We start from the raw sequence: 26,298 nt of genomic DNA, 5'->3' as shown, positions 1-26,298 counted from the left end.
CGATGAGAGCTGTTCTCCAGCCAGGAGGAAGTTAATCTCTGGGCAGCTGTTGCTATTCCCTCCTTGGACCAATTCACAGAAAGCAGCCTGCTGCATCCAGACATTGTGTGATCAGTAGGAGAAATAGAGAAAAGGGGGAGGGCAGGGTCACTGTGCAGAAGGAGGAAAAAGACCTACCCATCCTTATACTCCCCTGACAATACAAGCATTGGATGACATCACATGGAGGGGGAGTGATTTGTGGGTACTGTAGACTTTGTGTTAACATACATCACTTCCTAGCTGCCATACTACAACTATTATAGAAGGGGGCACCCTGGCTGCACAGCCTCCCTCTGCCTGCACAGTCCCTCTGGATGTTGCACACAATTGCTTTGATTGTATGACCTACGCCAATACATGGCTTTCCTACCTAACAATGGATTGCACCATCCTCCAGCCAGGAGAGTGTATTCAAGGTATGTAGCGGACACATGCACTGTATACATTGTACTGACATATACAGTATATTAGGAGGGAGGAGAGGGGCAGGGTATATAATTGGGAGGGAGGAGAGGTGAAAGACTTCATGTATAGTGCATATTCTCCTAACTGTTAGCTGTGTTATTGGATTGAGGAGCTGCGGTCATGTCAGGCACATTGATATCCTTAGCTAAGGGCATGCACAAGGAGGGATGTGAGCAGAATTGCATTTACCAAACCTGCTTCACTGTGCTGCTATGGAAATCAGCCTAGAACAGGTGGTGAGGATATAACAATGTATATATGGAAGTAAATATATTTTTGCTCTTCTGGTATTGTCAGCATATTAGGGGGAAGAGATTTTGTAATGCACAGGAAAGGAGAAGTTTTTGCTGTTGCACATCAGATTTCCTGTGCTTAAACAAACTGCGGTAGCAGATTTTTCATATTTTGACCTATGTCTTAATAAATGTACAGATATTTATGGTGGGTGCAACTATGCATATTAAGAAGTAAACACTGCAACATTTTCTCTCATTTTAAAATATAAGAATTGTTTTTTTCAGGAAAAGGTGATACATATTTTGTGCAATGACAAGTGTGTCTTTAAATGCTTAACATAAAAATGGCTTATACACATGTATATATGTGTGCACCATCTAACATGACTGAATTACAAATTTTCCAGTTGAAAATGTTGGGCCCTGATGTGTTTTAAAACATTTTATTTTTAGGTTTACTGACCCTTTAAATTTATACACAAAACAATAGGTGAATCATTCTGGGGTTAAAATGATATCATATAATTTTAATGTTTATTGATAAATCCAGCCTTATGGTTCCTAATTATGAATAAGTTGCTGTGTCCGTGGGATGTATGTCAGGCTGTTTTCACACTGTATTAAGCAGCGTACAGCCAGTTCCAGTTAATGTATACCCCAGGACAGGTCCCGGTAAGTGTGTTAAACAGATCCATAGACCTCTATATAACCAAAGGAGGCTATATGTTTTTGGATGAATGCGGTGTATAACACAAACCTCTGTGCTATTTTTTTGAGTTGGTTCCCGTAAAAAATTATATGCTTCACTAGCCTCTGCGTATACTTCCGACAAATACTGCTGGCGCCATGTGAAAAGACAGTAATTTAATGGTGTGGTTCACCTGTCTTATTGGTGAATATAGACAACAGATGGGAGGGGCTCTTCCTTGGGACCATCTCCTTTTAAACAGGATAGAAAGCTACCTCAATGGGTGGCATACTTACTGGAGAACTCTATCTTCAACTCTGCCTGGAGGGACGCATCAAATCTGCTTAGCATTGTAATGTTATATTAAAAGTGATCAAACAAGCAATATCTTATTCTGCATGACTATTTTTGGTGTTCTTTGAACCCCTGAGTCATGTTCCAGCCCCTCACATCTGGACTAGGAAAAACATGCTATCGCATTTTGGCTTGGAGAGTTCCTTTAATACTGTAGTAGATGGAAACTGCAAACAAGATATGCTTGGACATGAGCCCCTGTGTAATGATCAAAAGACTTCTTATTGTTACAAAAAGTATGGCCATGAGAGGGTTAAGCTGAAAAATGGGCCTTAAGCCACGCAGCTCAGTAACTTATTGTAATGAAGGTTCCTTACTGCTAGAGCCTGCTAAACTGGCTGCTCCGCAGCTATGGGACACAAACCCTTCCTTGCCAAACCGGCCTAGTACAGGACCGGTAATAAGGATGTAAGGAGAATATGGATTGTCTGAAAGTAAACTTTCTCATGACTTTCTCCTGTAACATACGTAATGCATCAACTGGATGTCCATGTGTCACATAAACATTCTCAAGTGACAATATGTAATAGTGAGGGCCAATGACAAACATAGGACATAATCTATATTGGTCATCTTTGTTTATTCCTCTATTCATTGATAAGATAATACAAAGTTATAAAGTGGATGCCATTTTTTTGTCAACGTCAAAGACATCCTCCGTGACTGTTGGGCCCAGGGAAATAGTATGGTATGCATCATATAAGCTCTGCTGGTAGAGCGCAATCTAAGATCTAAATAGCTTCTAGGTTTTTACCATTTATCTGGCTCCAGAATGCGGAGGCTACACTTCTTCTGCTAGCGGGTACAAGATTGCTACACCAAGAGTGGTCCCGGGGTGGGTGGTGGCTGACCTAGGAGGTCAGACATCCCAGGAACACAGGCAGAGATGAGGCAGCCTGTTTGTGGAGTCAGGTCCAGGCAGAAGAGTAGGCAGTATAGGTTACACATTGGGTCCTGGGATCTGCCATGCTGCTGCCTATTCCTTTAAGAGATTATGGAGGTCTTAGCAACAGGATTTTACCTGTAGTAATAATATATTCGCACAGTCTGATAAATGTCCAGTGGCCGTAGCTGATAATATATATACTGGTGGGGTGCTAAGTCTTGAAAAAAATAGCATACAATCCAAAATATCAAAGAAGGGTGAACTTGCACTCACCAACCATGTAGTATGCTTTAATCCACGGGACCTCCGTGCACGCACGGAGGTCCCATGGATTAAAGCATACTACATGGTTGGTGAGTGCACGTTCACCCTTCTTTGATATTTTAGCTTTGTACTTCTACTGAGTAACAAAGCCTTCAATGTGGATGATGCTGTTACGCCGAGCGCTCCGGGTCCCCGCTCCTCCCCGGAGCGCTCGCTTCACTCTCCCCGCGGCAGCGCTCCGGTCACGTCCTCTGACCCGGGGCGCTGCGATTCCGCTGCCAGCCGGGATGCGATTCGCGATGCGGGTAGCGCCCGCTCGCGATGCGCACCCCGGCTCCCCTACCTGACTCGCTCTCCGTCTGTTCTGTCCCGGCGCGCGCGGCCCCGCTCCCTAGGGCGCGCGCGCGCCGGGTCTCTGCGATTTAAAGGGCCACTGCGCCGCTGATTGGCGCAGTGGTTCCAATTAGTGTGTTCACCTGTGCACTTCCCTATATCACCTCACTTCCCCTGCACTCCCTTGCCGGATCTTGTTGCCTTAGTGCCAGTGAAAGCGTTCCTTGTGTGTTCCTTGCCTGTGTTTCCAGACCTTCTGCCGTTGCCCCTGACTACGATCCTTGCTGCCTGCCCCGACCTTCTGCTACGTCCGACCTTGCTTTTGCCTACTCCCTTGTACCGCGCCTATCTTCAGCAGCCAGAGAGGTGAGCCGTTGCTAGTGGATACGACCTGGTCACTACCGCCGCAGCAAGACCATCCCGCTTTGCGGCGGGCTCTGGTGAAAACCAGTAGTGGCTTAGAACCGGTCCACTAGCACGGTCCACGCCAATCCCTCTCTGGCACAGAGGATCCACTGCCTGCCAGCCGGCATCGTGACAGTAGATCCGGCCATGGATCCCGCTGAAGTTCCTCTGCCAGTTGTCGCTGACCTCACCACGGTGGTCGCCCAGCAGTCACAACAGATAGCGCAACAAGGCCAACAGCTGTCTCAACTGACCATTATGCTACAACAGTTACTACCACAGCTTCAGCAGTCATCTCCTCCGCCAGCTCCTGCACCTCCTCCGCAGCGAGTGGCCGCTCCTGGGATACGCTTATCCTTGCCGGATAAATTTGATGGGGACTCTAAGTTTTGCCGTGGCTTTCTTTCCCAATGTTCCCTGCATCTGGAGATGATGTCGGACCTGTTTCCCACTGAAAGGTCTAAGGTGGCTTTCGTAGTCAGCCTTCTGTCCGGAAAAGCCCTGTCATGGGCCACACCGCTCTGGGACCGCAATGACCCCGTCACTGCCTCTGTACACTCCTTCTTCTCGGAAATCCGAAGTGTCTTTGAGGAACCTGCCCGAGCCTCTTCTGCTGAGACTGCCCTGTTGAACCTGGTCCAGGGTAATTCTTCCGTTGGCGAGTATGCCGTACAATTCCGTACTCTTGCTTCAGAATTGTCCTGGAATAATGAGGCCCTCTGCGCGACCTTCAAAAAAGGCCTATCCAGCAACATTAAAGATGTTCTGGCCGCACGAGAAATTCCTGCTAATCTACATGAACTTATTCACCTAGCCACTCGCATTGACATGCGTTTTTCCGAAAGGCGTCTGGAACTCCGCCAAGATATGGACTCTGTTCGCACGAGGCGTTTCTTCTCCTCGGCTCCTCTCTCCTCTGGTCCCCTGCAATCTGTTCCTGTGCCTCCCGCCGTGGAGGCTATGCAGGTCGACCGGTCTCGCCTGACACCTCAAGAGAGGACACGACGCCGTATGGAGAACCTCTGCCTGTACTGTGCTAGTACCGAACACTTCCTGAGAGATTGTCCTATCCGTCCTCCCCGCCTGGAAAGACGTACGCTGACTCCGCACAAAGGTGAGACAGTCCTTGATGTCTACTCTGCTTCTCCACGTCTTACTGTGCCTGTGCGGATGTCTGCCTCTGCCTTCTCCTTCTCTACAGTGGCCTTCTTGGACTCTGGATCTGCAGGAAATTTTATTTTGGCCTCTCTCGTCAACAGGTTCAACATCCCGGTGACCAGTCTCGCCAGACCCCTCTACATCAATTGTGTAAATAATGAAAGATTGGACTGTACCATACGTTTCCGCACGGAGCCCCTTCTTATGAGCATCGGATCTCATCATGAGAGGATTGAACTTTTGGTCCTCCCCAATTGCACCTCGGAAATTCTCCTTGGACTTCCCTGGCTTCAACTTCATTCCCCTACCCTGGATTGGTCCACTGGGGAGATCAAGAGTTGGGGGTCCTCTTGTTCCAAGAACTGTCTAAAACCGGTTCCCAGTAACCCTTGCCGTAACTCTGTGGTTCCTCCAGTAACCGGTCTCCCTAAGGCCTATATGGACTTCGCGGATGTTTTCTGCAAAAAACAAGCTGAGACTCTACCTCCTCACAGGCCTTATGATTGCCCTATCGACCTCCTCCCGGGCACTACTCCACCCCGGGGCAGAATTTATCCTCTCTCTGCCCCAGAGACTCTTGCCATGTCCGAATACGTCCAGGAGAATCTAAAAAAGGGCTTTATCCGTAAATCCTCCTCTCCTGCCGGAGCCGGATTTTTCTTTGTGTCCAAAAAAGATGGCTCCCTACGTCCTTGCATTGACTACCGCGGTCTTAATAAAATCACGGTTAAGAACCGCTACCCCTTACCCCTCATCTCTGAACTCTTTGATCGCCTCCAAGGTGCCCACATCTTCACTAAATTGGACTTAAGAGGCGCCTATAACCTCATCCGCATCAGAGAGGGGGACGAGTGGAAAACGGCATTTAACACCAGAGATGGACACTTTGAGTATCTGGTCATGCCCTTTGGACTGTGCAACGCCCCTGCCGTCTTCCAAGACTTTGTCAATGAAATTTTTCGTGATCTGTTATACTCCTGTGTTGTTGTATATCTGGACGATATCCTAATTTTTTCTGCCAATCTAGAAGAACACCGCCAGCATGTCCGTATGGTTCTTCAGAGACTTCGTGACAACCAACTCTATGCCAAAATTGAGAAATGTCTGTTTGAATGCCAATCTCTTCCTTTTCTAGGATATTTGGTCTCTGGCCAGGGACTACAGATGGATCCAGACAAACTCTCTGCCGTCTTAGATTGGCCACGCCCCTCCGGACTCCGTGCTATCCAACGCTTTTTGGGGTTCGCCAATTATTACAGGCAATTTATTCCACATTTTTCTACCATTGTGGCTCCTATCGTGGCTTTAACCAAAAAAAATGCTGATCCCAAGTCCTGGCCTCCTCAAGCAGAAGACGCCTTTAAACGACTCAAGTCTGCCTTTTCTTCGGCTCCCGTCCTCTCCAGACCTGACCCTTCCAAACCCTTCCTATTGGAGGTTGATGCCTCCTCAGTGGGAGCTGGAGCTGTTCTTCTACAAAAAAATTCTTCCGGGCATGCTGTCACTTGTGGTTTTTTCTCTAGGACCTTCTCTCCAGCGGAGAGGAACTACTCCATCGGGGATCGAGAGCTTCTAGCCATTAAATTAGCACTTGAGGAATGGAGGCATCTGCTGGAAGGATCAAGTTCTCCTGTTATTATCTACACCGACCACAAGAACCTCTCCTACCTCCAGTCTGCCCAACGGCTGAATCCTCGCCAGGCCCGGTGGTCTCTGTTCTTTGCCCGATTTAATTTTGAGATTCACTTTCGTCCTGCCGATAAGAACATTAGGGCCGATGCTCTCTCTCGTTCCTCGGATGCCTCAGAAGTTGAACTCTCTCCGCAACACATCATTCCTCCTGACTGCCTGATCTCCACTTCTCCTGCCTCCATCAGGCAGACCCCTCCAGGAAAGACCTTTGTTTCTCCTCGCCAACGCCTCGGAATCCTCAAATGGGGTCACTCCTCCCATCTCGCAGGTCATGCGGGTATCAAGAAATCTGTGCAACTCATCTCCCGCTTCTATTGGTGGCCGACTCTGGAGACGGATGTTGTGGACTTTGTGCGAGCCTGCACTATCTGTGCCCGGGATAAGACTCCTCGCCAGAAGCCCGCTGGTTTTCTTCATCCTCTGCCTGTCCCCGAACAGCCTTGGTCTCTGATTGGTATGGATTTTATTACTGATTTACCCCCTTCCCGTGGCAACACTGTTATTTGGGTGGTCGTTGATCGATTCTCCAAAATGGCACATTTCATCCCTCTTCCTGGTCTTCCTTCTGCGCCTCAGTTGGCTAAACAATTTTTTGTACACATTTTTCGTCTTCACGGGTTGCCTACACAGATTGTCTCGGATAGAGGCGTCCAATTCGTGTCTAAATTCTGGAGGGCTCTCTGTAAACAACTCAAGATTAAATTAAATTTTTCTTCTGCATATCATCCCCAGTCCAATGGACAAGTAGAAAGGATTAACCAGATCTTGGGTGATTATTTGCGACATTTTGTTTCCTCCCGCCAGGATGACTGGGCAGATCTCCTCCCATGGGCCGAATTCTCGTATAACTTCAGGGTCTCTGAGTCTTCCTCCAAATCCCCATTTTTCGTGGTGTACGGCCGTCACCCTCTTCCCCCCCTCCCTACTCCCTTGCCCTCTGGTCTGCCCGCTGTGGATGAGGTTTCTCGTGACCTTTCCATCATATGGAGAGAGACCCAAAATTCTCTCTTACAGGCTTCATCACGCATGAAGAAGTTCGCGGATAAGAAAAGAAGAGCTCCCCCCGTTTTTTCCCCTGGAGACAAGGTATGGCTCTCCGCTAAATATGTCCGCTTCCGTGTCCCTAGCTACAAGTTGGGACCACGCTATCTTGGTCCTTTCAAAATTTTGTGTCAAATTAATCCTGTCTCTTATAAACTTCTTCTTCCTCCCTCTCTTCGTATCCCTAATGCCTTTCACGTCTCTCTTCTCAAACCACTCATCCTCAACCGTTTTTCTCCCAAATCTGTTCCTCCCACTCCTGTTTCCGGCTCCTCGGACATCTTCTCGGTCAAAGAAATTTTAGCTGCCAAAAAGGTCAGAGGGAAAAATTTTTTTTTAGTGGACTGGGAGGGTTGTGGTCCTGAAGAGAGATCCTGGGAACCTGAGGACAACTTCCTAGACAAAAGTCTGCTCCTCAGGTTCTCAGGCTCTAAGAAGAGGGGGAGACCCAAGGGGGGGGGTACTGTTACGCCGAGCGCTCCGGGTCCCCGCTCCTCCCCGGAGCGCTCGCTTCACTCTCCCCGCGGCAGCGCTCCGGTCACGTCCTCTGACCCGGGGCGCTGCGATTCCGCTGCCAGCCGGGATGCGATTCGCGATGCGGGTAGCGCCCGCTCGCGATGCGCACCCCGGCTCCCCTACCTGACTCGCTCTCCGTCTGTTCTGTCCCGGCGCGCGCGGCCCCGCTCCCTAGGGCGCGCGCGCGCCGGGTCTCTGCGATTTAAAGGGCCACTGCGCCGCTGATTGGCGCAGTGGTTCCAATTAGTGTGTTCACCTGTGCACTTCCCTATATCACCTCACTTCCCCTGCACTCCCTTGCCGGATCTTGTTGCCTTAGTGCCAGTGAAAGCGTTCCTTGTGTGTTCCTTGCCTGTGTTTCCAGACCTTCTGCCGTTGCCCCTGACTACGATCCTTGCTGCCTGCCCCGACCTTCTGCTACGTCCGACCTTGCTTTTGCCTACTCCCTTGTACCGCGCCTATCTTCAGCAGCCAGAGAGGTGAGCCGTTGCTAGTGGATACGACCTGGTCACTACCGCCGCAGCAAGACCATCCCGCTTTGCGGCGGGCTCTGGTGAAAACCAGTAGTGGCTTAGAACCGGTCCACTAGCACGGTCCACGCCAATCCCTCTCTGGCACAGAGGATCCACTGCCTGCCAGCAGGCAAAAGGAATATTACACATATAAAAGTGTAATATTCCTTTTATACTATAAGTAGAGATGCCTTTAACATCCAGAAGAAAAAAGCAATTCTGATATGTTAACGCAACGTTTCAGTCCTGTAACCTGATATGAGAAGAAAAGAGATGTATAATGGCCAACATGCCGAAATAATAATCCTGACAGCCTGACAACCTCTTTTCTTTGCAAATTAGATATGGCTTGAGAAAGGTCATTTATAGGACCGAAACGTTGCGTTAACATATCAGAATTTCTTTTTTTTTATGGATGATGAAGGCATCTCTAGTTTTAGTGTCAAATATAGCAAGTAGCAAGTTTATAAAAAAAATTATGTAATACAAGCAAACAATGGCAAAGGTAAAACCGGGTAGCAACAAAAGGAAAATGAATAAGAAACAAAATCAAACCAATATGAACATACCTGAGCATTACATGTGTATATAGTCATGGTGAGGAATATTAATATAATCACATACAGTATCAAAGATCTGGACAGTGGGAGGAGGTCACCCAGGGTTTCCAAACCTTATTTAAGAGTTCCACTCTAGCTTCCCTCATGGCAGAGAGCTTTTCCAGTAAAACAATGGTGTTAACTCGGGAAACAAAAGTCTTAAAGGAGAGGTCAGGTTGTTTCCATTTAGAGGCAATGTGGATGCGCGCAGCCAGCAAAATAAGATTGGAAAGACTGAGGAGGAGATTTATCAAATCCTGTTCAGAAGAAGCGTTGTTAAGTTACCTTTAGCAACCAATCAGTTCGCTTCTTTTATTTTTTAAAAGGCCTCTGAAAAATGAAAGATTGGTTGCTGTGGGCAAGTCAGCAACTTTTCCTCTGGATAGGTTTTGCTAAATTTCTCCCAGAATGTTCTAAAGGGCATGCGCGAAGGTTTGCCACTGAGGAAGGGGTTTAGGGAGAAGTATAACCTGTTACCTCCCTCAAAAGGGAAACAACCCTGGACCAAAAGGCACATACTACTTAACAATCCCTCCAAGTATGATTCATAGTGCCAAACCCCTAAAGCAGAGGGGGGAGAAATAGGGTAACAGAATGTAGGCAGAAAGGTGCATAAGCAGCTCTATGTAGAATTTTCAGTGACGTTTCCATAAGGGAACCCTTCCAGCTCCCCTTACTCAGTACCTCATAACATGCCTGCCATCTAGATAGGGGTGATGTAATCAGGAAGTCCTCCTCCCTCTGAGACATAAAATGCAACTTACAATCCTTAGGCGATCAGATAAGGTGGCTATACAAAATAGACAGAAAACCCTTTTTGCAGAGGAGAATACTTGGCTGTGGATTTCACCATAGTGGTGAATATCTCCACCCAATTAGTAGCCTGTGGGGAATGCTGACACTCTATAAAGGCCTCTATGGACATCGCCTTTTTGCGAACTATGAAGGCAGAAAGAGTGGTCAAATAATGATCCACCCACGAGGTGAAGTCTGAAGGACGAAGACCCAGGGAAAGAAAGGGTTACAGAGCAAAGGAATCAGAGTGGATTGTAAAGAAAACTAAAATGAACCTGTGTCCAAAGGGAAAGAGAGTGTAGGTTAGGGAGGGCAGAAGTGGGGACCAATTGAGCCACAGTAGAGGAACACTACATGAGAGACATGAGAGTGCGGCTTGACTAGCTCTGACTTCCGCTGGACCCATTGAGGAGAATCCGCTGAAGCATAAATCAAAATTAGCTGGATAGTCCTAGCAGCATAGTAGTATTTCAATAGATTCAGTACCGAAAACCCCCCAAATTTCTTGTGGTAGTGTGTGTAGGTGCAGGGCATAGGTTGGCACCTCCCACCCCAAATAAAACGGGAGAGATCAGACTCAAAGGCCCTCAAATCAGCCCCACTCACAGGGACCGGAAGAGTGTGCAAGAAATAAAGCAGACTGGCAAGGCCACCATCTTGACCGTATGCAGTCGCTCGATCGAAGAAACATAGGGCAGATCCCATAACTTAAGATCAAAACAAAGTTCCCTGAGGGTAATTTAGTGAAGAGGGCGAGGCAGAAAGATGAACTCCTAAATTTGGGCGACTATCCCGGGACTGCTGAAAGCCAAAATTCAAATGCATCAGCTTTTGGGTAGCTGCAGGGACACCACAGTAAAGAAGGCGTCTCTTCTTTTAGCCAGGAATAATAACTACACTGTTGTGTGTATGGATCATCTATATTGACTGTTGTTAACTATTATCTATTAAGTGACGTGCCGTGGAGTATGTTTCTAGGTAGTTTGTAAACATAGAGACACAAAGTTCTGCATGAGAGCTGTAAACACAAAACTAAAGCATATTTTTATGTAGACAATTTGCAGAGCTGTTTTCCTTTCAGATGCATTGAAGCAAAAAATAAAATAAAAAACACTTTATAAAGGTGGACAATAGCCTTTAACCTTGTAGGCTGTTATATGAGGAACTGTTGCTATAGCAACTGCCATTTACATGTGGGAAACCCTGCAGCAGCAGCATTATTATAGTTTATACTGTTTCTTGCCTTCAATATTCAGAAATTCTAGTTGAAGTAATCAGATTTAAAGGTGTACCCCATCATTTAATAACTTATCCACAGGATACGGTACAAGTGTCTGGTTGTGGAGGGGATAGGGGTACGACCTCTGAGACCCTCGCGATCTTCAGAATATGGCCCGTAATCTCCCCGCCTCAAAGTACGCAGGGTCGGCACACACTCCATGCATTCATCATGGGAGTGTTGCACTCGGGTACCTCTGGCACTCTCGTAGACAATGCATGAAGCCCGTACCGAACCCACGCTTCACGCAGCAGGGAGATTCTGGGTTCTGTTCCAGAAATCATGGGGGTTCCATAAGTCGTATCCTCTGCACGATCAGACACTTATCCCCTAACCTGTGGATAATCTGTTTACACTCTGAAGTATCCCTTTAATAATGAAAAATGTTTAAAAAATTCTCTCCAAGGCTAGGTTCACATCTGCGCTGGAGCAATGTTCAGGGAGGATCCACTTAAGTGACGCGACCTGAGTGGCCCAAAAAAAATGCTGCAAGCGTTCATTTTTTTCTTTCTGGTCGAATCCTGCTAAATATTTAGATACCAGATGGACCCCATTAAAGTCAATAGGATGTGTTGGTTTCTGTTGTGCAACAGATCATCCAGCACCTTTTTATGGCCTCGAACACAGATAGCCTCTGACACAGATATGAACGATGCCTTAAACATTGATATGGACTCAGGAAGTTCCTTCTAAAGCGATAAGTCAAGATATGAAAAAAACAGTATGAGTGATATGTACACAGCTGTGCTCACATGAAATAACAACCATTGGTCTGATATATATGATAATGCAGTGCTGGCCAAACATTAATGTGAGGAAGCAACACATCAGTAAACAATACTGGTTATGTATTTACTTTTAAAGACGTTTTCCAAAGATACACTTTTCGGCATGATACAACATGGGGCCAGACACCCTCATCCTCTGAATTGTGAAAAAGCAAGCAGTCATACTCACCAATAACAATTTTATTCCGTATATAGTTGATGCTGTAAACACCATCTAACTCTTGGGAATGACTCTCTTTACACCCAACATTCTGTATTGATTTACTTATTAATGTGTCTTTATAGGCATCGCACATTTTTCTGATACAAGGCTCCAGATCCATTACGTAGACATAGAATGAAATAGAACCCATATCATTGAAAATACAGGAAATATACAGAAATACAGAAAATATAGGAGCCGGAAATTTATATACATATTTGTGGAGAAAGATTCAGTTTAACTTGTCATTTATTGCTAATTTTGGAATTAGAAGTCCAGTGGGTGGGCCTGAGGTGCCATGGATAGAATGTTGGTGAATGTTGGTTCGTGATGCCAGGGCACCGTTAACCTAGAGAGAGTTCTCCTGGGCCAAGTGCGGGGCAATGACGACACTGATGCAAGGTTATGAATAATTATCTTTACTGAGGCAGGAATTGTTGTTAAAATCCCCACAGTACAGATTTGCGCAGAGGGAAGTGCAGAATGAACCCGAGAAGCCTGTCACCTTGCTTGAGCTTGTAGTTGCTGAGACTGCAGATTTGAGATAAATGTCAGCCCACGCTGAATTAGGAGACTTGGTACTGACTGACTGGCTAAAGACTATTTTTCCCCAAGAGCGTTGTGCTTACCGCCAGGCTTTGACCTTCACCTGAGCATTTTGGTGTTCCAGAGATTTGCGCGGCTTTAGATTTGAGAGTTTTCTTCCTTAGGCCTTTTCTGACTTCTTCACACATTTCTCCACACTTTACTCTGAACGGCACTACACTACACTGACCAACTTCTTCCTCCCTACACTATATAGGCACAATGTTGGGGGCTCCCATTGGGGCGTCAAGGTTACCTGGGTCATTCTGTATCATCCCCTTAATAAGACAGAACAGTTATCGCAACATAACACAGTGGAATATTAAAAAACATAAGATGGAGTAATGTGCCCAGCACAGTGGCAGCAGGGATGCCAGAGGCAAACTTTAGCCCACAGGACGACATACTGCACTGGGACACCGCAGGCCTACTCAGTGATTGACAGACTTCCCTTTATACATATGGGACTGAAAGAGTAGAATGGGGGATATTTATGAAGCTATCTTATAGTAAGATTCTCTATGTTGCCTCTGTATATACAAAGTAAAAGAGGTAGAATCCCTTCAAATCAATGTTTGACCCATTAAAAAAGCCTTGAAAGACGACTAGGGATTATATAGCCAGAAGCCAGCATCTCTCCCAGAAGGGGGAGTTACCCATCTCTAGACAGCTGTTTTGGGGTCCTTTTGTCAGTAGGACCTCCCACTGCACTCCTAAGCCTAGAATAAGCAGAATGGAAATTGAATAGACCTGAATGGAGGGGGCGTGGTGTGATGTCACAAGGGGGGCGTCATGTCAAGTCTCCCGTCCCTGAAACCCATCATTTCCAAGACGAGCAGCGTCCGACACAGAATGTTGGGTGCTACACAGAGATCGCGGGGGATCCCAGCGGTGGGACCCCCACGATCAGACATCTTATCTCTTATTCTTTGGATAGAATGAAGAAGAAAGGCTATATTTGCGTACTGCTTTAATTGATCTGGCTTTAATGAATCTGTATACTATACTATAACTATTGCAGCTGCTGGGGCCAAAGATAAGGCTGTTTAATCCCTCAAATTCTACAGTCAATAGCGACAGTGACAGAGGAAGAAGGCTCCTACTACCCCTTGATTGCCCCTCGCCTGCCCCACCCCCCTTTCTGATTCAATATCTGGTTTCAGAGGGCCTGTCTTTGCAGCCTGGGGTCTACTGTAGTCAATATTAGTGACAGCGTGTAAAAAGGTAAAATAGAATCACAATATACAACATTACAGCAATACTGCAGTATACTGTACAAATGCAGTGACCCCTTGTCCCTCTAGTAGAATTTAAAATAAAATAGTAAAAAAGGATTAATACATTTTTTTTTTCAATATTACAAAAATATATATTTAAAGTTTTACACCCCCCCCTTTTCTACAAAAATAAACATGTGACCATCTTTATAAAATGTGTCCTAATAAAGTTTCCTTGTTTGAAATTGAGTCTTGTAACATTGTACAAGGGCACTCCACTGTCACAAAATCAAGTTTTATGGGGGAATAAATGAAACTGTTTACTAGAATTATCAATCCGCCTTAAAGGGGTTCTCCGGCGGGAGTCTGGATCGTCCCCGTTCGTAATCAGTCCCCGGAGCGTGTTCGCTCGGGGTCTGATTACAGGCGACCACCGGTGTGTGACCTCACGCCTCCGCCCCCATGTGATGTCACGCTCCGCCCCTCAATGCAAGCCTACGGGAGGGGGTGTGACAGCTCTCACGCCCCCTCCCATAGGCTTGCATTGAGGGGCGGAGAGCGACGTCACACGGGGGTGGAGGCGTGACGTCACACGCCGCCGGCCCGGTGGTCGCCTGTAATCAGACCCGGAACGAACATGCTCCCAGGACTGATTACAAACGGGGTGCCGTGTGCAAGGTCCCGGGGGTCCCCAGAGGCGGGACTCCCGCGATCAGGCATCTTATCCCCTATCCTTTGGATAGGGGAAAAGATGTGTAAGCACCGGAGAACCCCTTTAAGCCCTAATTGTCTGGTTTTTCCCATAACAACCAATCACAGCTCAGCTTTCATATCTTAACTAGCTCTTGTAAAGTGAAACTTGATCTGTGATTGGTTGCTGTTGGAGAAACCAGACAATTAGGGTTTCAGGCTGATTGATAAATATGGGCCTGTGTAGGCAATGTTTATTTTTTTTGTTTTTTTTCTGGCAATTCAAGGCATGGCTCCTTGACAAAAATGATCTCAGAGGTACTTTTAAAATGTCACCCATCATTTATTGGCGCATAGTTTGGTGCATTGTATGTCGTGTTTAACTTTTTGGCCAAAATAGTGGCAAATTTATAACAACGTACGCCACCTTCATTTATAAGAAGCAACATATTAGCAGGACTGACCGCCAGATTACCTATCATTATATTATTTATTCCCCTCTATAGTTTGTAAAATACTCTAGTCAATAAATCATTAAATGAAAACTGTCAGCTTGCTCCCCCCGCACTAACCAGCGGTACTGGCTTCTGATCAGTTTGATCCCTACCGTGCCCAGATCTGTCCCGCCGTTCGGCCGAAATCTTCATTTTTCTGGATATACTAATTAGGTGCTAACTGGCACAGGCGTGGTTACTGGCACTCTGACGTCAGCGCCGCTAATCCGCAGCGCTGCCCAGCTCATCAATATTCCTACCCTCCGCCTCTTTATTACAGAGCGGGGAGAAGAGGGAGAGGCAGAGGGAGGGGAAAAATATTGATGAGCTGGAGCGACGCTGCGGATTAGCGGCACTGACGTCAGAGTGCCAGTTACCCCGCCTGTGCCAGTTAGCACCTAATTAGCATATACAGAAAAACAAGATTTCAGCCAAACAGCGGGGTGGATCCGGGCACGGTAGGCATTAAACTGATCAGCGTCCCCGGCACTATCAGCCAGTACCACTGGTTAGTGCATGGGGAGCAAGCTGACAATTTTCCTTTAAAGAGTTGTCTGAGATATGAGAAAAAAATAAAGTCTGTGACAGCGCCACCCTTGTTTATGGCTGTTATTGCTGCTCAGCCCCATTTACTTGAAGCAACATAGGAATATGCAAGTGTCCAGTCTTTACCACTTAGGGCCCTAGTAGACAGCATGAGCCAAGCTGTAATGGAGCACAGACCGTGCTTGTTTACAGAGCATATTACAAGTTTCGAGCAATGTGCGGAAAGGGACACATGAACGATCACTGAATTTTTCACATGGCCCTTTTCTGGAATCAGCTGTTGGCTTCACATCTGCTTTTATATGGGGAGATTGGCGTGCAGCAGTCAATGTTTTTAGACAGGTCAAAATGACCCAAACAGCCGGAAAACAAGCGATTGCTTATTTGTTGACTGACCACTGGCCCTATTATACATGACAATATCACCCAGTGTAATAGGGCCCTTATTGTGTCACAGGCATGACCTATACAAGGTCACAGCCATAGTCACAAATTATATAACCTGTTTACTGCAGCCTGGTAACCGCACATACTGAAGCGCTGTGCACTTCACTCACACTTCACTCAGCCCTTTGTTCTGCTTTATTAAATCTCTTTTGTCTCCAAAGTCGTCCCAGCAACTCATTCAGCGATCAGACAAAGCTCAGCACTCTCATAAAAACTGATGTTTGTTAAAGGGCTTTTCTCAATCCGCAAATTTTGTAAGGTAGGTTTGAAATATTAAAACGGTACACCCCTGGAAAACATTTTTTTTTAAATCAACTGGTGCCAGAAAGTTAAACAGATATGTAAACTACTTCTATTTAAAAATATTAATCCTTCCAGTACTTATCAGCCTCTAAATGCTCCACAGGAAGTTCTTTTCTTTTTGAATTTCCTTTCTGTCTGACCACTGTGCTCTCTGCTGACACCTCTGTCCATGTCAGGAACTGTCCAGAGTAGGAGAGGTTTGCAATGGGGATTTGCTCCTACTCTGGACAGTTCCTAAAATGGACAGAGGTGTCAGCAGAGAGCACTGTGGTCAGACAGAAAGGAGATTCAAAAAGAAAAGAATTTCCTCTGGGACAAACAGCAGCTGATAAGTACTGGAAGGATTAAGATTTTTAAATAGAAGTAATTTACAAATCTGTTTAACTTTCTGGCAAAAACGTTCTTTTTGTTGTTGGGTTTATTTGATAAAAAGTAAAAGCCCACATAACTGTATTACCAGTATTCTAGTTTGTCAGACCAGGCTAAGGCTAGGTTGACACTACCGCTATTCTTTTCCATCACATATCTGTAGTTCTACCACTGGGATCCCCAACATTTGCATAGGGGCCCTCATTCCCCAAAAAAGGTTGAGCTTGCAGACTGCTGTTCCATTCACTTGCTATGGACTTCTGAAGATAGGTAAGCATTGTACTCTACTGTTTGGCATTCCTATAGAGAGTGAATGGAAAAGCAACATGCATGCCTGATGGCTCCATTTACTTTGGGATAAGGGATCTTGGTTTTTGTGATGAATGAGATCCAAGCAATGGATAGGTGATATGTTATCATTTTAGGATAGTCTTTATAAAGCAGTGCCTGACTGTTAAGGACAGTGCAGCAAACTCTGCTTTTCTATACAATGTAAGGGATAATCGACATATACCAGCCTGCCAAAAGGACATGGTTTTAGTATCCATCTATTTCTTAAAGGGGTTATCCACCATAAGGTGATTTTAGTACGTACCAGGCAGACAGTAATGGACATGCTTAGGAAGGATCTGCGCTTGTCTTGGGGCTAAATGGCTATGTTGTGAGATTACCATAATACTGTGCATAGCTTTTTGTGAACTGGTATTTCTTGTTTGACTTTTCTTTTTTTGACTACAAATCCCACAATTCCATTTTCCTCCCACACATCAGCCACCCCACCCATTAAAACAAAAATCCTGTCGTTTTCAATCAGGGTGCCTACAGCTGTTGCATGAGTTGCAGATTGATCTCTCTCCACCCATTGAAGCAGACAGGCTCCCTGTCATCAGCTGACTAGTGAGTCAGGTCTCGGCCGCATTGCAACCTGGGAAAAATCTGAGACAACAGTCATTTTGTATTCTGTTAAAAATAAATAGTGAGGTGAAAATCACAGAAGAATTGTGAGAAAAACCATCACAGGTACAAACACTATATTATGAACTACACTAACTTTACAGCCCCTGTAGTATAGTCAAATAAAAAAAAAAAATCCTGGAATACCCCTTTAAGGGTCTATAGACCTATCCAGTTTTTTGGCAGGAGCATTTAGCATATACCAGTGACAGACATATACAGCTGCAATTGAGCACAGGACCCTCTGATGAGCAAAATCCTACTAAATTGAATCTACACTACTGAGATAATGAATTTCATACCCTTTAGGGCAGTGTTTCCCAACCAGGGTGCCTCCAGGTGTTGCAAAACTCCAACTCCCAGCATGCCTGGACAGCCTTTGGCTGTCCAGGCATGCTGGGAGTTGTAGTTTTGCAACACCTGGAGGCACCCTGGTTGGGAAACACTGCCCTAAAGGGTATGATAAGAAGGTTGCTATATGATTACAGTGCAACATATCCATATTATTTTCTTGCACTGGAACTCTCAGCCGTCTATGTCCACCCCTGATCAAAACATATAGTGCAAATGTAGTGCAAATAGACACGTATAGCTTCATACTAGCTCCAAGCTGTACCGAGCCGTAATGCATCACAATAGAATTATTTGCCTTTTGGGTTCTTGGTTTTAATATATCTTTACGATGGTCACACACATAGAGTTGTGTGTGGGACAAAACAGATCATTTTGACTTAACTTGTCTGAATGTCAACTGCTTATTGGTCATGTTTATTGGTCAAGAGACCAATTACTAACAAACAAGTCTGATGCGAGTTGGAATTTTCATCTGATAGATATTTATGACAGAAATGCAGAACTGACAGCGATCAGATGTTATACTACATTGTGCTGTTTTTTTTATCCTAGGCCAATCGCCCTCCCAATCCCCCCATACATATTAACACTCGACCAAGTGTTGATGTTTTCTGAATGGAGAGACAGGGAATAAGCTGCTGCCAGACTCAACTCAGTTGAAGTTCAACTTGCCCAACATTTCTCTCATCTGACATCATCTGTGGTGGTCTATCATACACAATAGTATGGGGGTGTATGGGGCCTTCTCCGGTGGAAAACTTTTATTTATTTATTTATTTTTTATCAACTGGTGCCAGAAAGTTAAACAGATTTTTAAATTACTTCTATAAAAAAAATCTTAATCCTTCCAGTACTTATTAGCTGCTGAATACTAGAGAGGAAATTCTTTTCTTTTTGAAACACAGAGCTCTCTGCTGACATCACACCCACAGTGCTCTCTGCTGACATCTCTGTCCATTTTAGGAACTGTCCAGAGTAGGAGAAAATCCCCATAGAAAACATATGCTGCTCTGGACAGTTCCTAAAATGGACAGAGATGTCAGCAGAGAGCACTGTGCTCGTGATGTCAGCAGCGAGCTCTGTGTTCCAAAAGGAAAATAATTTCCTCTGTAGTATTCAGCAGCTAATAAGTACTGGAAGGATTAAGATTTTTTAATAGAAGTCATTTACAAATCTGTTTAATTTTTTTGGCAACAGCTGATTTAAAAAGAAAAAAAAAAAAAGTTTTCCATCGGAGTACCTTCCTGAAGGTTTGGCTATAGCATGCCAACCCTTTAACTCTAATGTACAGTGTAAGCGTAGGGTAGGGTAGGGTTTACTGTGTATTTTCTGCTGCTGATTTTGCTACCCATTAACATCAATGGGTAGGAAATAATGCAGTAGAAAATACGCAGCCAAATATGGCAAGTGTGACTCCACCTTAAGGGTAGGGTCACAGGTGTCCTATTTTCCTGCGTATTTGCTAATACGTATTTTCCTACCCATTGAAGTCAATGGGTAGCAAAATATGCAGCTGATTTTGCAACCCTTTGACTTAAATGGGTAGGAAAATACGCAACAGTAAATATACGCAGCAAAATGCAGCACGTTTGATCCAACCCTAAAAGTGTAAGTTCTGTTGCATTGGTAAACTATCCAAGACAAACTCTCACAACTTTATTTTCTGCAAAATAAATGTAAGTGCCACCCTGAACCACACTCTCTCATCTCCCCCACACAGCAGCTTCTCACTATGGCCATAAAACGTACCCTGTGTCCATATGAATTTCCTCCTCAATAGCTTAAAAATTAAATCCCCTACAACCTTTTAGAAACTTTGTGAAAGAATTTTTGGTTCCTGTCTTTTTAGCCTGTTTCCCAACTAATCCCTGTACGCAGTAAAGGCAAAACTCTCTGTGAACCTGCCTCTCTTCTGAGACGTAATCTACTTTACAGTTTCTAGTTGCCAAAATGGGAAGGTAAATGGCATTGCTCTTTCCAATGTTTTTTCTTTGTTTAGTTCACCCTGGGAGAACTTCCAATTGTCACTTTACCCTCTGCTTTAAATCCATTAGAAAAGCTTTAATACTGCAATTATACTCAGTGTAAATCGCTGCTCTTGTACTAATTACAGTCATGTCATATAGAGCTGTGTTTCGCAACCAAAGTGCCTCCAGCTGTTGCAAAATGAAAGCTCCCACCATGCCCGGACAGCGAGCGGCTGACTGGGCATGCTGGGAGCTGTCGTTTTGCAACAGCTGGAGGCACTTTGGTTAGTAAACAGATATAGAGCTGCTCAATTAGTCAAACAGATCCTCTGCCTGGCATTTACAGGGCATTAACATACATCATCCATAATATTTATACCACTTGTGCCACCACTGAAGCTCTGCCTCAGGATCTGTATGTGTCCCCAAGATGTCAGCAGTAGATCATTTAATTCCTGTAAGTTATGAGGTGTGGCCCCCATGGATCAGATTTGATCAAGATTTGATCAATTTGATTGAATTGAGATCTGGAGAATTTGTATTCAGAGTCAACACTGCGATCTCTTTGCCATGTTCTTCAAACCTTTTCTGAACAATAACAATCGTAGAAAGAATAGTAATATACGGAGCACTCACCCTGCGACTCTCCTGCGGGGGTAGGCGACTGATTGATGATCTCAGTACCGGTCTTCCATAGCAGGGAGGCGGCAGGTGTTACGAGGGGAGCCTCAGATGCCACGCACGGACCGTATCACACCCACTGGCGCTTTGTCAGGCCGTGTGTCGAAGCGCCAGTGGTCGTGATACGGTCTATGGCCGGCGTCTGAGGAAGACCGGGACTGAGATCATCAATCAACCGCCTACCCCCGCAGGAGAGACGCAGGGTGAGTGCTCCGTATATTACTATTCTTTCTACGGTTGTTATAGTTTTCACATTGTTTGACATATGTAGAGCACCTCCAGACATCACAGCTCCCTCCCACTCGCATATCCAAGTTATATGGATTATATCCAATTGTTTTGAAATGTATTAACATATCTGCAACATATTGGAAGATAGAAGCACTAGTGCAGTCTTCAACCCTTTTTCAAAGATTGGACTATACTTTTCTGAACAATTGTTGCAGCGTGGCTTTGGGATTATCCTGCCGGAAGAGGCCACTACCATCAGAGGACCCTGCTGCCATGAAGGGGAAAACTTGGTCTGTAAATGTTTAGATCGGTGTTACATGTCACAGTAACATCCACATCAATGTCAGCAAAGCATTGAAATGCTTTCACGGGCTTGTTTTCTGCCCAGTGTGCAACTACATCTGGCCATCCACATGATGTAAATGAAAGAATGATGCACCCGGCCCCTACGGTCCAATTCTTATGCTCTAGTTTTAGAGGTAGACAAGGTGAGTTTGGGCACTCTGCCTAACCTGCAATGCCCAGCCTTTCTGTCATAGCCAGCAATAACTTTTGTCAGCAAATTTTACTACAGTATGTCTTGGGTCTTCTGTCAGATCAGACCAGAGCCTTAACTTCATATGTGTCCATCAAAAAGCCTTGAGTGGCTCATGATGACCTCGTTACCAGTTCACCATTTGTCCATTCGTGGACCACTCTCTGTATGTACTAACCACTGTATACAAAGAACACTCCACAAGGCCATTTTGAAGATGCTCTGGCACGGGCATCTAGCCATCGCAATCTCTGCCTTATTAAAATCACTCAGATCCAACACCATGAACTTAAAGAACAAATGTATTTATGTGCATTGCACCATATTTATTGTATACACTTAGATCTTACAGAGTGTAAAGAGTTAATATTTCTGCATTTACTGTGCTGAGATAAATTATATTTTGGTCAAATGATCCTCCCAACCAATGTTTGCAGGAGAAGTAACTTGTCCAACCTCTCTCTCCGAGGAAAAGAGAGGAACCAAAGCCCTCTAGAAGCATTCTGGCCCTGGCCTGACTCTGTATTTCCCGAGTAGTCCAGTCAGACAGTAAAATGTGTACCGTATTTATTGGTGTATAACACGCACAGGTCGTATATGTAAAATAAACGACCTGGAAGCTCTGAACTATATGCCTCATCGAGAGCCTTTCGAGTAGTGTTTTTTTTTAACTTGCAGACAATTATATGTATAATTGATGTATAGTTCATATATTAGAAGCTCAGCCATATATTTATAAGATGCCTTTTGAGACTTTAACCACTCACTGAACTTGTAGACTGAACAAAACAATTGTTGTTTGGCACAAAAAGTCATTTCAGTTTCAGAGGATTAGTTCCTGACATTTCATTCACCTACAAAGAACAAACTGCAGGGTTCGCAGAACAGCATTTTAGATGTGTGGGCTTGACACTGTGACTACCCGGCGCAAACAAAGACATTTGTACTTTTCTTCGCACCCGGCCTGTAATTACTGTAAAGGATTTTGCCGGCTGTTTACAATGAATCCTAATTCCACTTCAGTAACCACATGCATATACTTTCATTACCTCACATTACTTTGCAGAACATCGCCCTTATCCTGTTTTTTTTTTTTTTTTTTTTATATATATTAATGCTGCGCTTGGGCCACGTAAGAATAAAAAAAAAAAATAAAAAAAAAAGCCCTATACTTACCTACCCCTGGTCCCCCGCAACTCCAGTATGGCACCTTCCACCTGCTTAATCGCTCACCTTCTTCCGGCTTCTGAGATGAGCGATTGCTGCAGGAACTGCCTGATCAGCCAATCACTGGCTAAGATGGGACACCACTGCAGCCGGTTCAATAGGCAAGTCTTGCACCGAGCACTCGTCTTGGATGCTGGAAGAAGACAAGAGATCAGGGGACTGAAATGACCTAAACTTGAGCTGTGGGAGACCAGGAGTAGCTAAGTACAGTGTTTTTTTATATTATGTTACCCCAGCAGTATATAACTTTTATTTATTTATTAAACTTCTTTAAAGCCATCTTGGCTTGATTTGCTGTTTAAGTGACCACCATGAAGTTCTGTTGTCGATAATTAGACTTCTTCTCTATAAGACTTGCTTTACGTGAATTGACTGTACATAGTATTGCACCTCAACCCTTTTCTAGTTATTGAGGCTCTGCTGCAATTGCAGACATATCCAAGCAAATGTGGCACTGTTTGTAGTAGACAACAGCCATGTTTTTTGAAAGTATTACTGTAATGTAAATTTTAGATAGCTTTCAGCTAAAAAGATCTCTCTCCTTACCCAATACATATGCATTCTAGACTGAGTGTACTGAGTGTTGACCAAGATAAAGCTGCTGCCAGACACTTCTCGTGGTGGCTTAACTCTGCAAGACCAAAGGGATCGGGCATGTTGAAATCTAAACCCTTCTCTCCCCTGGTATCTGCCATTAGGGGAGAGTATGGAAGCCCCAGATGGATTAGATGGTCAGCTGATCCCATTGACTGCCCAGTGTAGAGTTGTGTCGCTCTATTCTTGATCTGCAGATCAGACAGGAGAGTAACATCAGGAGGACATTTTAAAGGGGTACTCCAGTGGAAAACATTTTTATTTTTTTATCAACTGGTGCCAGAAAGTTAAACAGATTTGTAAATGATTTCTATAAAAAAATGTTAATCCTTCAAATACCTATCAGCTGCTATATACTACAGAGGAAGTTCTTTTCTTTTTGGATTTCTTTTCTGTCTGACCACAGTGCTCTCTGCTGACACCTCTGTCCATGTCAGGAACTGTCCAGAGCATGAGCAAATCCCCATAGCAAACCTCTCCTGCTCTGGAAAGTTCCTGACATGGACAGAGGTGTCAGCAGAGAGCACTGTGGTCAGACAGAAAAGAAATAAAAAAAGAAAAGAACTTCTTATTATAAAGAATAAAATAAAGCTTATTATAAAGCAGCTGATAAGTATTGGAAGAATTAAGATTTTTATAATTTACAAATCTGTTTATCTTTCTGGCACCAGTTGATTTAAAAAAATATGTTTTCCACTGGAGTACCCCTTTAAGGGCGTGTTTAGATGCTGCAGATTTGCAGTGCAGATCCTGCTTTGTGATTTCACAGTTAATTCCACTCCTTAAAGGGTTACTCCGCTACCCACCATTCGGAACATTGAGTTTCGAACGCTGTGTGCGGGCTTCTGTGTTCATGCCCGACCCCTCGTGACGTCACGCCCCGTCATGTGACTTCACGCCCCGTGACATCACAAGGGGGCGGAAGTGAATACGGAAGCCCACACACAGCGTTTGGAACTCAATGTTCCGGACGCTGGGGAGCGGAGTAACCCTTTAATATTCAAACTGCAACACCAAGAATAAAAAGTTATGGATTTATGGAAATCACAGGCTCGATAGACATGTTAATGGACTAAAAAGTGTCCTTCAGTGCACATTTCTACCATTCACTTCAAATGGTCCGCGGAAAATCCACAATAGTGGCAGATTGCCTTTTGCTGTCTGAGCAACCTGGGAGTTGTAGTTTTGTAACAGCTGGAGGCACACTGCTTGGGAAACACTGCTTCAGAGTGTTGGAATAAAATCCACAGCTCAATCCGCAGCAACATTTTAATGTAACAGGATTTGTGGCGGAAAACAGAGTTGAAACATTTTACCATGTCTGAACACACCCCAAGTCTTATATGCTGTACAGCTAATGTAGCCTTATTTCTCTTCAGATAATGTGAACTTTAAAAATTTGACAAAACCGAGAGTGGACGTTTTATATTTCCAAGTGATTTTTTTTTTTTTTTTTTTTTTTTTATTGTAGGGAAAATTATCTTTAAAATATTTAACAAAATATGTTTTTTGTGCTCTGTTTAGATGTGTGTGAAATGTGTTAGGCGTTGGCTTTGTGATTTCCTCTTCCAGCATCGGTCTCACTTTTGCGTCAGTAAATCACTTGTACCGTTTTCCTGGCTTTCACCCGATCTTGACAGTCACAATAGAGATGGGCCGTTCTTGGCTGAACTTCCAGCATTCTGCAGCTTTCCTACCTGCAGTGGCCAAACGTTTCTGTAGATCCGTATAGCATTGTCATGATTGTCTTAAAGGTATTAGGCTTGAGATCAGCAGCATCCAGCTCTGCTGTGACCTAGATCAGCTGCTATTCTCTGACCGGTTACTACACTTTCTATTAGATATTCAGCTTAGCCCGGAATTGGCCGAATGACATGGTATCACAGCGAGCTTCTGGGAGTACTTTTTATACATCTCGAACGCCTGCTGAGATTGGAGGAACCTCCCGATGCTCACCAGAAGCCTCTGCTTTTAACTTCACAAGACTTTTCTTTGCATAGATAGTATTTATTTAATTAATCCTGTAAAGAAAATTGTTACAAAATTCCTTTTTATTCTCGGTGGATTTAGTTAACACCATTCCTTAGCCAAGGCGGCTCATACTTGTAAAGTACAGTTGCACTTCTTAATGCTTTGATGCTTTGACCTCAATGCCACTTTTTGCAGTGGAGCTGCATTTATTATTTTCACAAATGTAATTTACACGTGTTATTTTTTTTCGCAAAGCCTACTTTTTGCGCAAACCTACACCACCTAACAGGACGTGTAAAAAAGTGTCAGATGCCAGAGCACAAAGCTTAAAAGGGTACACCAGCCCTAATACATCTTATCCCCTATCCCCGACTCCGCCCCTGTGTGACATCACGCCCCGCCCCCCATGGGGTTGGCCCCACACTCGGAGCCTCCAGCTTGCAAAGGTGGGTGCTGAATGACAGATTGCCGGGGGTCCCCAGCAGTGGGACCCCCACGATCAGACATCTTATCCCCTATCCTTTGGATAGGGGATAAGATGTATTAGGGCCGGAGTATCCCTTTAAACCAATCTCTGCAGCTCTCTTGTTTCTATAATTGAGCAAAATTTATTAAGTCCTGTGTGCCTTTTGAGCAAGTGTGCAAACAATACACCAAGTAAACAGGGGTAAAACCTTTACTAACTTACACCAACATTGATAAATCTCCCCACTGTGTGTACTGCACAGGACCCTGAAGAAGCTCCTGTCCTCTACATAGACAGTTATTACAGCTCCCAGCAGATCTTTATTACTTTTATATGTAAGGATTTGCTTTATCCCCCGTATATTAGTTATCTACTTATTTTTCTTTAATTCTCACTTTTTCCTATTTTTGGA

The 26,298-nt window shown here is 44.6% G+C and overlaps 1 protein-coding gene across 6 annotated transcripts in view; it reads left to right on the top strand.

The window, feature by feature from the left end:
- Positions 1–26,298, top strand: part of GPSM1 (G protein signaling modulator 1) — a 264,883-nt gene that overhangs the window by 11,978 nt on the left and 226,607 nt on the right. Inside the window, exon 1 of one of the 6 annotated variants that reach the window (XM_056540976.1) lies at positions 3–458. The exons of 4 other annotated variants lie outside the window; for them this stretch is intronic. In XM_056540976.1, coding sequence (XP_056396951.1) covers positions 400–458 — 59 coding nt within the window. In that variant the 5' untranslated portion in view covers positions 3–399. Of the gene's footprint in view, positions 1–2; positions 459–725; positions 744–26,298 lie in introns of those variants that run through there. One more of the 6 variants, XM_056540982.1, reaches the window with a different exon arrangement.

This window comes from Hyla sarda, chromosome 9, assembly GCF_029499605.1.
Source record: "Hyla sarda isolate aHylSar1 chromosome 9, aHylSar1.hap1, whole genome shotgun sequence".
Classification (NCBI taxonomy): domain Eukaryota; kingdom Metazoa; phylum Chordata; class Amphibia; order Anura; family Hylidae; genus Hyla; species Hyla sarda.
The sequence above is the reverse complement of the archived record's forward strand: the minus strand, read 5'-3'. Positions and strand labels throughout refer to the sequence as shown.